General features: G+C 43.8%; 1 protein-coding gene across 1 annotated transcript; it reads left to right on the top strand.

Moving 5' to 3' along the window:
• The first annotated feature begins 11,346 nt into the window (after positions 1-11,346).
• Positions 11,347-13,391, top strand: LOC125545018 (putative serine/threonine-protein kinase PBL23). The gene is made up of 5 exons (XM_048708853.2): positions 11,347-11,673; positions 11,766-11,947; positions 12,045-12,234; positions 12,315-12,706; positions 12,798-13,391. Exons 1-5 carry the CDS (start codon positions 11,409-11,411, stop codon positions 13,101-13,103), a joined length of 1,335 nt encoding a protein of 444 aa, XP_048564810.1. The 5' UTR covers positions 11,347-11,408; the 3' UTR covers positions 13,104-13,391.

Here is a 13,391-nt window from a genome sequence, read left to right on the forward strand (position 1 = left end):
TTTCATGCTGCTGCTTTTTCAAATGAAAGTTGGGATCCAAGTGAGCCAAGGGGTTATAAAACCTTACTTTACGGATCACTCGTCGAACTTTGTGTCTTGGTAAGGGCTCTGAGTCGGAGGAAATGATAGTTACCTCTGCTTCCCCGGCTTGACTAGCCCCAGTGTCATCCTGGTAAGGATCAGTATCAATAAGATTGTTAAAGAGTTGACCAAGTGAATCAAGGGCTACCTCCGAGTCAGATGAGTCATCAAGCTCCATTAAATCCTCAGCAGTAGTTTTCTTCTTCTTCTTTGATTTCCGGGTCATCTTCTTGGTGTTCATAGCGGCGGCTTTCGCCTTCTTGGCAGCTTCGTGGTCATATTTTACTTTCCAGAAGTCGGAATTGGCCTATAAAGACAACAAGAAAGATCAGTATTAAGAACTAATAGCTGGGCAAAACACGAAGAAAAAAGAGATCAGAATGTACTTACTTCTGGCGCCGGATTAACCTTGCAGAAGGGACTCAACCCAACAATACTGCAATCTTCGTACTTCCCATTTACCAAAAGGGTTGACATCGAAACAATGTCTTCTTCGGAGAGTTCAACTGGGCTGTGATGAAGAGGGTTGTCCGGGCTTCCGTCATATTCATACATCAGTTGAGATCGACGTCTTGATGGAATAACCCGCCATGAGATCCAGCAACGGGTCAGATCTACTCCGGTTAAACCATTACCCAACAAGCCATTGATTCTTCTAATGGAGGGAAGAAGCTTCCTACGTTCAGCGACAGTAAGCTTATCCGGAAGGGTGAACTTGGAGTCAAGACGACTAGGGCGGTAACCCGGCAGAGGCTTCTCGTTTGCTAGAGAAGTATCCTGACAATAAAACCAAGTTTGGTTCCAGTCCTTTGGGTGGCTTGGTAAGCCGATGAGAGGGAAAACAGCACCCTGACGGCGCTAAATCGAGATGCCTCCAAGTTCTAAGCTAGAACCATTGGTGCATTCATTCTGGCAATTCAGATAAAAGTACTCTCTAAACAGCTCTACGGTGGGCTCTTGCTGAAGATATGCTTCACAGAGCACTTGGAAGTTACAAATGTTGGAAATAGAATTGGGTCCAAGGTCCTGAGGATGGAGTTTGAAAAAATGAAGGACCTCTCTAAAGAATTTTGAACCGGGCGGTGAAAAGCCACGGTTCATGTGGTCAGTGAAGATAATCACTTCTCCGTCTTTTGGATTGGGACGTTCTTCCTCCGGGTCAGGAGCACGATAAGACATGACATTCTTTGAGGGCAGAAACCCAACGAGGAAGAACTCTTTCAGACGCTCCTCAGTGATGGTTGAGGGAACCCAATTGCAGATGGTTGGTGTCTTTGATGGCATGATGAACAACGGACTAGAAAAGGAAAAATAAAGTGCCTGATCAATTAACAGTTAAAGGTTGAAATTGTGAAACAAGTAACGGCGGCTTAACTAAGGGCTAATGACATATAAGGAAAAGAAAGTCGGAATGGTAAGCCGCCATGACTACAGGTTTCTTCTCTTGATCAGATTCAGCTAAGTGTTGACATAAACAAGTTTCACCAAGCTATCATTATAATTCTGGATCAAAAGGCTGTTTCAAAAAGGAAAATATTCTAGACATAAAAACCTAGTATAGATGAGTTTGTCGACTGTAAAGAAGCATCTATACAGACAAAAGGGATCTACTGATATCAAAAATGAATGCCAAACAACTACCGCATGAGTTATATCTCTTCTTTGGATCAAAAGAAGTTGCGGAGAAGATCTACAAGATGATCCATGGCGAACAAGTGAAGAACATTGAAAAACTTGCAAACCTAGAACAGATATAGGTGTGTGAGAGAAGAAAACTTACAAGACCAATACCAACTAGACGTAGGTTTTTACCTTCATCGTAAGGGGCCGAACTAGTATAAAACTCTCTCGTGTCCTTTGTCCTGATTAACCCCTTCAAGCTTCCTAGCGCGATGGCCCTATGACTAAGTCCTTGCTCTAGGACATCTACCGTGTCAATTCCACGACACCTTGTACAATTCCATTATATTATAAAATAATGTGCCAAGATTTGCCTTTAGGATGTTTACATTGCTTGTTGGTTTGTGCAGTGCAGGACAGAAACTTTGGCTGTAGTGCGTGATTTTACATTTTTTTACTGCAACATCAAACGGTTCTGAAACGTTTTGCACTGTCTTTCTATACAAATTGTTTATTGTTCCTAATTTCAGATTACTACAGAATGTCCTGTTTAAGACAAATTCTGTTTTTGATGCATAGGTTGCTTGTTTTGATGAAACTATCAATTTCTATCAGTGGATTAAGCCATGGAAAATTTATATTACAGTAGCTACAATGCAAAAACAAATATGAATTGGTTTGCAACAGTACTTAGAGTAGTGATTTGCTTTATTATACTAACGGATCTTACCGAACTTTCTGTTAAGTTTTGTGTGATTGAAGTTTTCAAGTTTTGGGAGAGATCGCGATGGATGAAGGAATAAGGAGTGGCAAGAGCCTAAGCTTGGGGATGCCCGAGGCACGCTAAGGAAATATTCAAGGACTCCCAAGCAACCAAGCTTGGGGATGCCCCGGATGGCATCCCCTCTTTCTTCCAACAATCATCGGTAATTTTACTTGGAGCTATATTTTTATTTGTCACATGATATGCGTAAATCTTGGAGCGTCTTTTTCATTTAGTTTTCACTTTTCTTTTATGAACCATGCTGGTATGAAATAGTCCTTGGTTGATTTATAGAATGCTCATTGCACTTCACTTATATTTTTTGAGTATGGCTTTATAGAATGCTTCATGTGCTTCACTTATATCATTTGAAGTTTGGATTGCCTGTTTCCCTACACATAGAAAACCGCCATTTGTAGAATGCTCTTTTGCTTCACTTATATTTGTTAGAGCGTGGGAATATCTTTTGTAGAAAGAATTAAACTCTCTTGCTTCACTCATATCTATTTGGAGAGATGACAGGAACTGGTCATTCACATGGTTAGTCATAAAATCCTACATAAAACTTGTAGATCACTGAATATGGTATATTTGATTCCTTGCAATAGTTTTGCGATATAAAGATGGTGATATTAGAGTCATGCTAGTGGTTAGTTGTGGATTGTAGAAATACTTGTGTTGAAGTTTGTGATTCCCGTATCATGCACGTATGATGAACCGTTATGCGATGAAGTCGGAGCATGAGGTATTTATTGATTGTCTTCCTTATGAGTGGCGATCGGGGACGAGCGATGGTCTTTTCCTACCAATCTATCCCCTAGGAGCATGCGCGTAGTACTTTGTTTCAATGACTAATAGATTTTTGCAATAAGTATGTGAGTTCTTCATGACTAATGTTGAGTCCATGGATTATACGCACTCTCACCCTTCCATCATTGCTAGCCTCTTCGGTACCGTGCATTGCCCTTTCTCACCTTAAGAGCCGGTGCAAACTTCGCCGGTGCATCCAAACCCCGTGATATGATACGCTCTATCACACATAAGCCTCCTTATATCTTCCTCAAAACAACCACCATACCTACCTATTATGGCATTTCCATAGCCATTCCGAGATATATTGCCATGCAACTTCCATCATCTTCATATACATGGCTTGAGAATTCATTGTTATATTGCTTTGCATGATCGTAAGATAGCTAGCATGATGTTTTCATGGCTTGTCCGTTTTTTTATGTCATTGCTACGCTAGATCATTGCACATCCCGGTACACCACCGGAGGCATTCATACAGAGTCATATTTTGTTCTAGTATCGAGTTGTAATATTGAGTTGTAAGTAAATAAAAGTGTGATGATCATCATTATTAGAGCATTGCCCCATGAAAAAAAATAAAAAATAGAGGCCAGAGAAGCCTAAATAAAAAAGGGGGCCAAAGAAGCCCGCCAAAAAATAAAAAAAATAAAAAGGGGGGCAATGTTACTATCTTTTTACCACACTTGTGCTTCAGAGTAGCACCATGTTCTTCATATAGAGAGTCTCTTGAGTTATCACTTCCATATACTAGTGGGAATTTTCATTATAGAACTTGGCTTGTATATTCCAACGATAGGCTTCCTCAAATGCCCTAGGTCTTCATGAGAAAGCAAGTTGGATGCACACCCACTTAGTTTGGGTTTGACCTTTCATATAGTTATAGCTCTTAGTGCATCCGTTGCATGGCAAGAAAGTTGAAAAGGTTTGAGAATGTCAAAAGTATGAAACAACTGCTTGGCTTGTCATCGGGGTTGTGCATGATTTTAATATTTTGTGTGGTGAAGATGGAGCATAGCCATACCATATGATTTTGTAGGGATAACTTCTTTGGCCATGTTATTTTGAAAAGACATGATTGCTTTATTTTTCTTGAAGTATTATTGTCTTAATGTCAAATGATAAACTATTGCTTTGAATCACTCGTGTATTAATATTCATGCCATGATTAGATTACATGATCAAGATTATGCTAGGTAGCATTCCACATCAAAAATTATCTTTTTTATCATTTACCTACTCGAGGACGAGCAGGAATTAAGCTTGGGGATGCTGATACGTCTTCGTCGTATCTATAATTTTTTATTGTTCCATGCCAATATTCTACAACTTTTATATACTTTTGGCAACTTTTTATACTATTTTTGGGACTAACATATTGATCCAGTGCCCAGTGCCAGTTCCTATTTGTTGCATGTATTTTGTTTCGCAGAAAATCCATATCAAACGGAGTCCAAACGGGATAAAAACTGATGGAGATTTTTTTTGGAATATATGTGATTTTTGGGAAGTGAAATCAGCGCGAGACGATGCTCGAGGGGCCCACGAGGCAGGGGCGCGCCCCTGACCCTCGTGGCCACCCCGTAAGGCACTTGGTGCCCTTCTTTCGCCGCAATAAAGCTAATATCCGGATAAAAATCGTGTCCAAAATTCAGCGCAATCGGAGTTACGGATCTCCGGGAAATTAAGAAACGGTGAAAGGGAAGAATCTGGGCGAAGGTTTCAATCCAATCGGAGTTACGGATCTCCGGATATATAATAAACGGTGAAAGGGCAGAATCCCAGAGCGCAGAAACAGAGAGAGACAGAGAGACAGATCCAATCTCGGAGGGGATCTCGCCCCTCCCATGCCATGGAGCCCATGTACCAGAGGGGAAACCCTTCTCCCATCTAGGGAGGAGGTCAAGGAAGAAGAAGAAGAAGGGGGCTCTCCCCCCTCTCTCCCGGTGGCGCCGAAACGCCGCCGGGGCCATCATCGTGTGACGGCGATCTACACCAACACCTCCGTCATCTTCACCAACATCTCCATCACCTTCCCCCATCTATCTACAGCGGTCCACTCTCCCACAACCCGCTGTACCCTCTACTTGAACATGGTGCTTTATGCTTCATATTATTATCCAATGATGTGTTGCCATCCTATGATGTCTGAGTAGATTTTTGTTGTCCTATCGGTAATTGGTGAATTGCTATGATTGGTTTAAATTGTTTGTGGTTATGTTGCTGTCCTTTGGTGCCCATCATATGAGCGCGCGCGTGGATCACACCATAAGGTTAGTTGTATGTTGATAGGACTATGTATTGGAGGGCAAGAGTGACAGAAGCTTCAACCTAGCATAGAAATTGATGCATACAGGATTGAAGGGGGACCAATATATCTTAATGCTATGGTTGGGTTTTACCTTATTGGACGTTAGTAGTTGCGGATGCTTGCTAATAGTTCCAGCCATAAGTGCATAGAATTCCAAGTCAGGGATGACATGCTAGTAGTGGCCTCTCCCACGTAAAACTTGCTATCGGTCTAGTAAAGTAGTCAATTGCTTAGGGACAATTTCGCAACTCCTACCACCACTTTTCCACACTCGCTATACTAATTTTATTGCTTCTTTACCTAAAACAGCCCCTAGTTTTTATTTATGTGCTCTTTATATTATTGCAAACCTATCCGTTACACCTACAAAGTACTTCTAGTTTCATACTTGTTCTAGGTAAAGCGAACATTAAGTGTGCATAGAGTTGTATCGGTGGTCGATAGAACTTGAGGGAATATTTGTTCTAACTTTAGCTCCTCGTTGGGTTTGACACTCTTACTTATCGAAAGAGGCTACAATTGATCCCCTATACTTGTGGGTTATCATACCTAAAGCAAAAATATTCATAAAGAAACTCTAAGTACAACAAAAAACTACTCAGAAATAAATAGAAGAAAATAAATAAAGCAGAAAGGAAACAAAACTACATAAAAAAATTGGGCGCTGCCCAGTGGGCCTGCTTGGCCTTGGGCATGGATATGCAGGCCCATAAGGCCCAGCAGGCTCACAGGGTAGTGCGCCAAAGTTAGGCCCAAAAGCCTGCTTTAGAGAGGAGCTCGAAGGAGCAGCCGCGGCTGGGTTTATAAACCAGTGCGGTTGCCCTTTGATACGTTTTCGTCGTATCTATAATTTCTTATTGTTCCATGCCAATATCATACAACTTTCATATACTTTTGGCAACTTTTTATACTATTTTTGGGACTAACATCTTGATCCGGTGCCCAGTGCCAGTTCATGTTTGTTGCATGTTTTTTGTTTCGCAGAAAATCCATATCAAACGGAGTCCAAACGGGATAAAAACTAACGGAGATTTTTTTGGAATATATGTGATTTTTGGGAAGAAGAATCAACGCGAGACGATGCCCGAGGGGGGCACAAGGCAGGGAGGCGCGCCCTGGGCCCTCGTGGCCACCCTGTAAGGCGGTTGGTGCCCTTCTTTCGCTGCAAGAAATCTAATATCCGGATAAAAATCATGTCCAAAATTTAGCCCAATCGGAGTTATGGATCTTCGGGAATTTAAGAAACAGAGAGAGACCGAGAGACAGATCCAATCTCAGAGGGGCTCTCGCCCCTCCCATGCCATGGAGGCCATGTACCAGAGCGGAAACCCTTCTCCCATCTAGGGAGAAGGTCAAGGAAGAAGAATAAGAAGGGGGAGCCTCTCCCCCTCTCTTCCGGTGGCGCCGGAACGCCGCCGGGGCCATAATCATCACCGCAATCTACACCAACAACTTCACCGCCATCATCACCAACTCTTCTCCCCTCTATGCAGCAGGGTAACCCCTCTTTTACCCGCTGTAATCTCTACTTAAACATGGTGCTCAATGCTATATATTATTTCCCAATGATGTATGGCTATCCTATGATGTTTGAGTAGATCCGTTTGTCCTATGGGTTAATTGATGATCGTGATTGGTTTGAGTTGCATGTTTTATTATTGGTGTTGTCCTATGGTGCTCTCCATGTCGCGCGAGTGTGAGGGATCCCCGCTGTAGGGTTTGCAATATGTTCATGATTTGTTTATGGTGGGTGGCGTGAGTGATAGAAACACAGACCCGAGTAAGTAGGTTGTTTGCGTATGGGAATAAAGAGGATTTGATGCCTTATAATGCTATGGTTGGGTTTTACCTTAATGATCTTTAGTTGTTGCGGATGCTTGCTAGAGTTCCAATCATAATTGCATATGATCCAAGAAAAGAAAGTATGTTAGCTTATGCCTCTCCCTCAAATAAAATTGCAATAGTGATTACCAGTCTAGTTATCGATTGCCTAGGGACAAATAACTTTCTCGTGACAAAAAGCTATCTACTAAAACTAACTTAGTTGTGTCTTCATCTAAACAACCCCTACTTTTTATTTACGCGCTATTTATTATCTTGCAAACCTATCCAACAACACCTACACAGTACTTCTAGTTTCATACTTGTTCTAGGTAAAGCGAACGTTAAGCATGCATAGAGTTGTATCGGTGGTCGGTAGAACTTGAGGGAATATTTGTTCTACCTTTAGCTCCTCGTTGGGTTTGACACTCTTACTTATCGAAAGAGGCTACAATTGATCCCTATACTTGTGGGTTATCACCCTTCATCCGGCGAGGTGGTACTAAACTTTGTGCATCGCGGAATGGGAGCGCACCCACTTTAGTACCGGTTCGTGGCTCCAACCGGTACTAAAGGGGGTGTCTTTAGTACCGGGTTGAGCCACGATCCGGTACTAAAGGGGGTCGCTTCCCGCCGCTTGACCTGGCCAAATTTGATCTTTAGTACCGGTTGGTGGCTCCAATCGGTACTAAAGGTCCGTCCTATATATACAACACTTCCGAAAATTGCAGTTAGTTTCTGTTCTGCTTCGTCGCGCCCGTCGTCGTCGTCGTCGCCCCCGTCGCGCGCGCCGGCCCGTCCCCGTCGCCGCCCCCGTCGCGCGCGCCCGTCCCTGCCCTCGTCGCCGCGCGCGCCTGTCCCCGCCCTTGTTGCCAGCGGCCCCCGCGCGCCCATCCCCGGCCGGCCGTAACGTCGCCGCCCCGGCCCGTCCCCGTCGCCGCCCCAGCCCGTCGCTGCCCCCCGTTCCTCGCATCGCCGGCCGTCGCCCCGCGCTGTAAGATCGACCACCCCGGCCCCCTGCCGCGCGCCGCCGGCGGCCTCACACACACACATGTACACACACACACACACAAACAGAGACATATTTTTCTTAATGATTTTTTCTGTTTTTTAGTTTTTTATACTTTTAATTTATATAAATGTTAGATTAATGTCAATTGTTAGATGATTATATATATATATATGAATGTTAGATATTAATGTCAAATGTTAGATGAATTAGATAGAAATATATGTTAGATATTAATGTCTAATATTAGATGAATTAGCTAAATATTAATGTTAGATGAGTTAGTTTTTTATACTTTTAGTTATAGATGAATTAGATATATTAATGTCAAATGTTAGATGAATTAGATATATTAAATTTAGGTATATGAGATTTGATCATCTAATTAAAATTTTACTATATATAGAACTAGCTACTTTATTTTTAGTAAGAAAATTAATAAAACTAGTTTATTTTTAGTAAGTGGTTAGTTGAATTAATAGAACTAGCTATTTGAATTAATAGAACTAGCTAGCTAGTAAGTGTTTATCAATTAATGTTTCAACTATGAACATAGGAAATGTCGTCTGACAATGAAAACGATTTCGTTATGTGCAAATACTGTGAAGACGAAAGCGGCCTGTGCGACAAAAATTTCCTAGTTAATGATAGGCACTTCAGCATCAAGCTGGATGAGACCTTCGAAGTGGATACAATAAGTCACAACGACAAGTCTTTTTCCGTAATTAAGCATGACTTATCCTTCATTTGCTTTAACTTATAATTTTAAATTTTCACTATTCTACTAGCGTATCCCTTGTCATGCAAGAATTTTTGTCTTGGATAAGATAGGTTTCAGTCCTAACAAAATTATGGAGGTAAAGAGAGTTTAGTTGAAGACCGAGCATGGTTATACCTTGGACGTCAAATTATACAATGAAGACACCTACACCCATTTTGAATACAAAACTCGGCAAACACTATGCAAGGCTTATGCATTTGAGCCTGATATGGTTATCACCTTTGATATTCGTTCGGAAGATGATATTGAAGGTAATAGAGACATTTGGGTCGATGTGCAGACGTCTCCAGTTCTACCATTATGTGAGTTTCTCAACCATATTTATGTCTTTGATATTGTTTATTAAAAAATAGTTGACAACTATTTTTTATTGACATCTTATTTCCATTCAAGCAAACATGTCCGACGCTTGGTAGACAGGATCGTCCACTATCCCGGGGTTGAACTAAACTGCGAAGAGATAAGTCATTATGTTTCATGGCTTGAGGATCTTGATGATGTCCTTAATTTGAAAATCTTAGTACTCAAAACGTGCGACCAATAGTGTTCATATTGAACTACGGTCACATCTATTTAAGCATGATGGTAAGTTTTTTACTATTTGTCCTCAGTGCATCTTTTGCATAATTATTTTTTAAACTAAACTTCATTGCTAAGTATATTACTATACGATGTTCTTCTACAGGGACTTCCGATGATAGTTGTGCCTCAGTGGATCGAGACTAAAGGTCTCATGTCAATCGTTCGCTTGCGGCCAAGACATCCTATAATGCACATGAGTGCATTCAGGATTTCTAAAACCGAGGAATGCTTAATAGTGAAAGACTGGACCAAAATTGTGAATGATCGCAGAGAAGTATTAGGGGGCAGCAAACAGAAGCGCATCGCATGATTAGGAGACAGGTTCATCTGCATGCTTCAATATAATGAATCAGGATTTCTACACATGTTCTATGCTATTTTACCTGAGAGAGAGCAGCAGGAGTGATTAGCTAGTTCATGCTCTTAATTAGTACTTGTCCTCTCATGTCTTCGTCCTGAACTTATTCTCAAAGTGATTTGTGCTTTTGTGGTCTTATGAACGCTTATAATCTCATGACCTTGTTGAACTCGATGATATCTTAGGACGATCCATGCATATATATATCCACTAATCCGCGGTACTTTGATTTAACAACTCATTATAATGTAAAAACAATCTCTAAATTAAATAAAAAACACAAAATTAAAGGAAAAATAAAAATAAAACCAAAACACCCCCAATCTTTAGTACCGATTTGTGTTACGAACCGGTACTAAAGGTCTCCCCGCCCACGGCCCTAGCTCATGCCACGTGGTGGCCCTTTAGTGACGGTTCGTGCAGAACCGGTACTAAAGGTCCTTACAAACCGGTGATACTGCCCTGTTCTGCACTAGTGAATCTAGGTTCTTACAATTAAATTCATGTGTGTTTAACAAGAATCTAGTGAAATATGCATATTTGTCTCGAGATACCCTTGATTGCACAATCTGAGGCACTAGTTTTAAATGGCAAAACAATCGAACATTTCGGCGCATGTCGATGCTTTTGTTGTCCAAACCAGCTCCTTGGCGTCATTGCGCATTTGCTCCTCAGGGTGGGATTGGTACGCATATGAGGCCGGATATTCTTGTGAGGGGATTTAAGAACATAGTCTCCTAAGAATATAACAAATGTGGATAAAGATCACAAGACAAGGTGTGCCAAATTGTTCAAAAAAAGAATCAACTTTGTGCACCATTTAATTGGAACACGGGGAGGTTTTCTCACGAAAAAAGTTATACAAATTTCCATGTAATTGCCAGGATTAGGTATTAGGCAAATGGAAATGCAACATGTAGTGAAAAATTATCAAAAGAATGGAAAACATTTGTTGGCCTTAGAATTTCCTTCTGTTTTTGAGGGGTCCCTAGAATGTCCTTGGTCGTCCCAGACTGGGCCTCAGCGGTAGGTCACCATGCGTCCTCTCCCTATTCCTGGTGCTAAAGCTGACGCCGTGGCAGGAACCGGAACCAAGAGCGCACACTTTGCCAAATTTGGGTCCTCGCCTCCCTAGGACAAAATAAGCTTTAGCATTCCCGTCCACAGATCCTTGTGCGCATGGCTGTTCAAGTATATATCCCAACAAATCGTCCAACCGGACCCCGCAGATCGGTACGAGGGTGTCCTCGGCCACTCTCGCGTCGATCTGCTATGGGGTTGTTGTCGTCCGCCGTGAGGAAATGTAACAGCAAGATGCTCCTCGGCGGCGGCTCTTCATCTCCGTGTGGTGTGCGCGGCAAGGAACAACCATTGACGCCCAGCAAGCACAAGCGGTCGAGGAAGAAGCGCTTCTGGAGGAAGAAGAAGTCCAGCAAGAAGTTCGGCTGCGTCCCCTGCGTCAGCCTCACCGAGCTCACCAGGCGCGCCGAGTGCGAGGCCATCGCCGACCTCGTCAACAACATCTCGGCCAAGTCAGGTAACCAAAATGACACTAGGATTTTACACTAGGCTGCCGATTGGTTTGATGCCGATATTTGACGTACTGCAACATGCGCGTGCGTGCTGCAGACGTTACCAGCCACGTGTACGCAGCCGAGGAGATCCTGCGGATCACCAACCATAACATCCCCAGTAGGGTGCTCACCTTCCGTGAGTTGTCCGCGGCGACCAACAACTTCAGCTGCGATAACCTTGTGGGCGAGGGCGGCTTCGGGATGGTGTACAAGGGGCACTTCAAGGACACCAAGGAGGTGACTACTGCAACAAGCCGATCAATAGTCTGCAGCAGATTGTATCATCATTTTCCCTTCTCATGTAACTTGGATGAGTATTATCTTTGTCACGTAGGATATCGCCGTGAAGCGGCTCGACAAGGAAGGGTTCCAGGGGAACCGCGAGTTCCTGGTGGAGGTGCTGATGCTGAGCCTCCTGAGCCACCCCAACCTCGTGAATCTGATCGGCTACAGCACCGACCTCGACCAGCGGATCCTCGTCTACGAGTACATGCCCAACGGCTCGCTGGAGGATCATCTCCTAGGTAAGCTGTTGCATGCGTTCGAGGTCGATTCCTTCCTTGTCGTCGGCTTGGCTGATCGATCGAGTCGATCAATGGCGCAGATCTCCCGGAGAACGCCAAGGCGCTCCCCTGGCAGACGCGGATGAGGATCGCGGTGGGCGCGGCCAAGGGCATCGAGTACCTGCACGAGGTGGCCAACCCGCCGGTCATCTACCGGGACCTCAAGGCCTCCAACATCCTCCTGGACAAGGACTTCAACTCCAAGCTCTCCGACTTCGGGCTCGCCAAGCTCGGCCCCCTCGGCGACGAGAGCCACGTCAGCACCAGGGTGATGGGCACCTACGGCTACTGCGCCCCCGAGTACGCCATGACCGGCAAGCTCACCAAGATGTCCGACATCTACAGCTTCGGCGTCGTGCTGCTCGAGCTCATCACCGGCAGGCGGGCCATCGACCCCACCAAGCCCACGGAGGAGCAGGTTCTCATCCACTGGGTAAGCAACTAAGCATATACTCACTCCAATCGAACGTTTAATCCAATGCAAATATCACTAATTACAAGCTCGAGACCACCTCTGTATTCAGGCGGCGCCTCTGATCAGGGACAGGAAAATGTTCGTGAGGCTGGCGGATCCGTTGCTGGGGAAGGACTTCCCGGTGAAGGGGCTGTACCAGGCGCTCGCCATCGCCTCCATGTGCATGCAGGAGGATCCCAGCAAGAGGCCCAAGATCGGCGACGTCGTGGACGCGCTCACCTTCCTCGCTGAACAGAAGTACTATCCTCAACGAGACCGGGAAGCTGCTCAGGCGAAGGGCGGGGACTGCAGCACTCCTCCCAAAAAGGACATGGTTTCTGAGATCAAAGCCGATGATGACATGAAGCAGCGATGAGCCAGACGACCATAGAATATAATATAATATAAGAGATGCATAAAGGAGGAGATGCAGCAGAACTATATCTCTGCCCCCCTCACATTTCTTGTGTACCGTACACCACATAGGCAGGATGTAAGAGCAGCAACGAATCATCTTGACTGATGATGCTGATTTGTTAGTCAAGGCCTCAAATTCCAGCAGCAAAAGCCAAGAGCTGAGCCGTCTATTCCTGAGCTATTCCAAGGACTGCCACCTTCATTATTAGCTTCTAGATCAACATGCAAACATTACCATTTTCCATCA

Source organism: Triticum urartu, chromosome 3A, assembly GCF_056163025.1.
Source record: "Triticum urartu cultivar PI428250 chromosome 3A, HENAU_Tu73, whole genome shotgun sequence".
NCBI classification, from domain to species: Eukaryota; Viridiplantae; Streptophyta; class Magnoliopsida; order Poales; family Poaceae; genus Triticum; species Triticum urartu.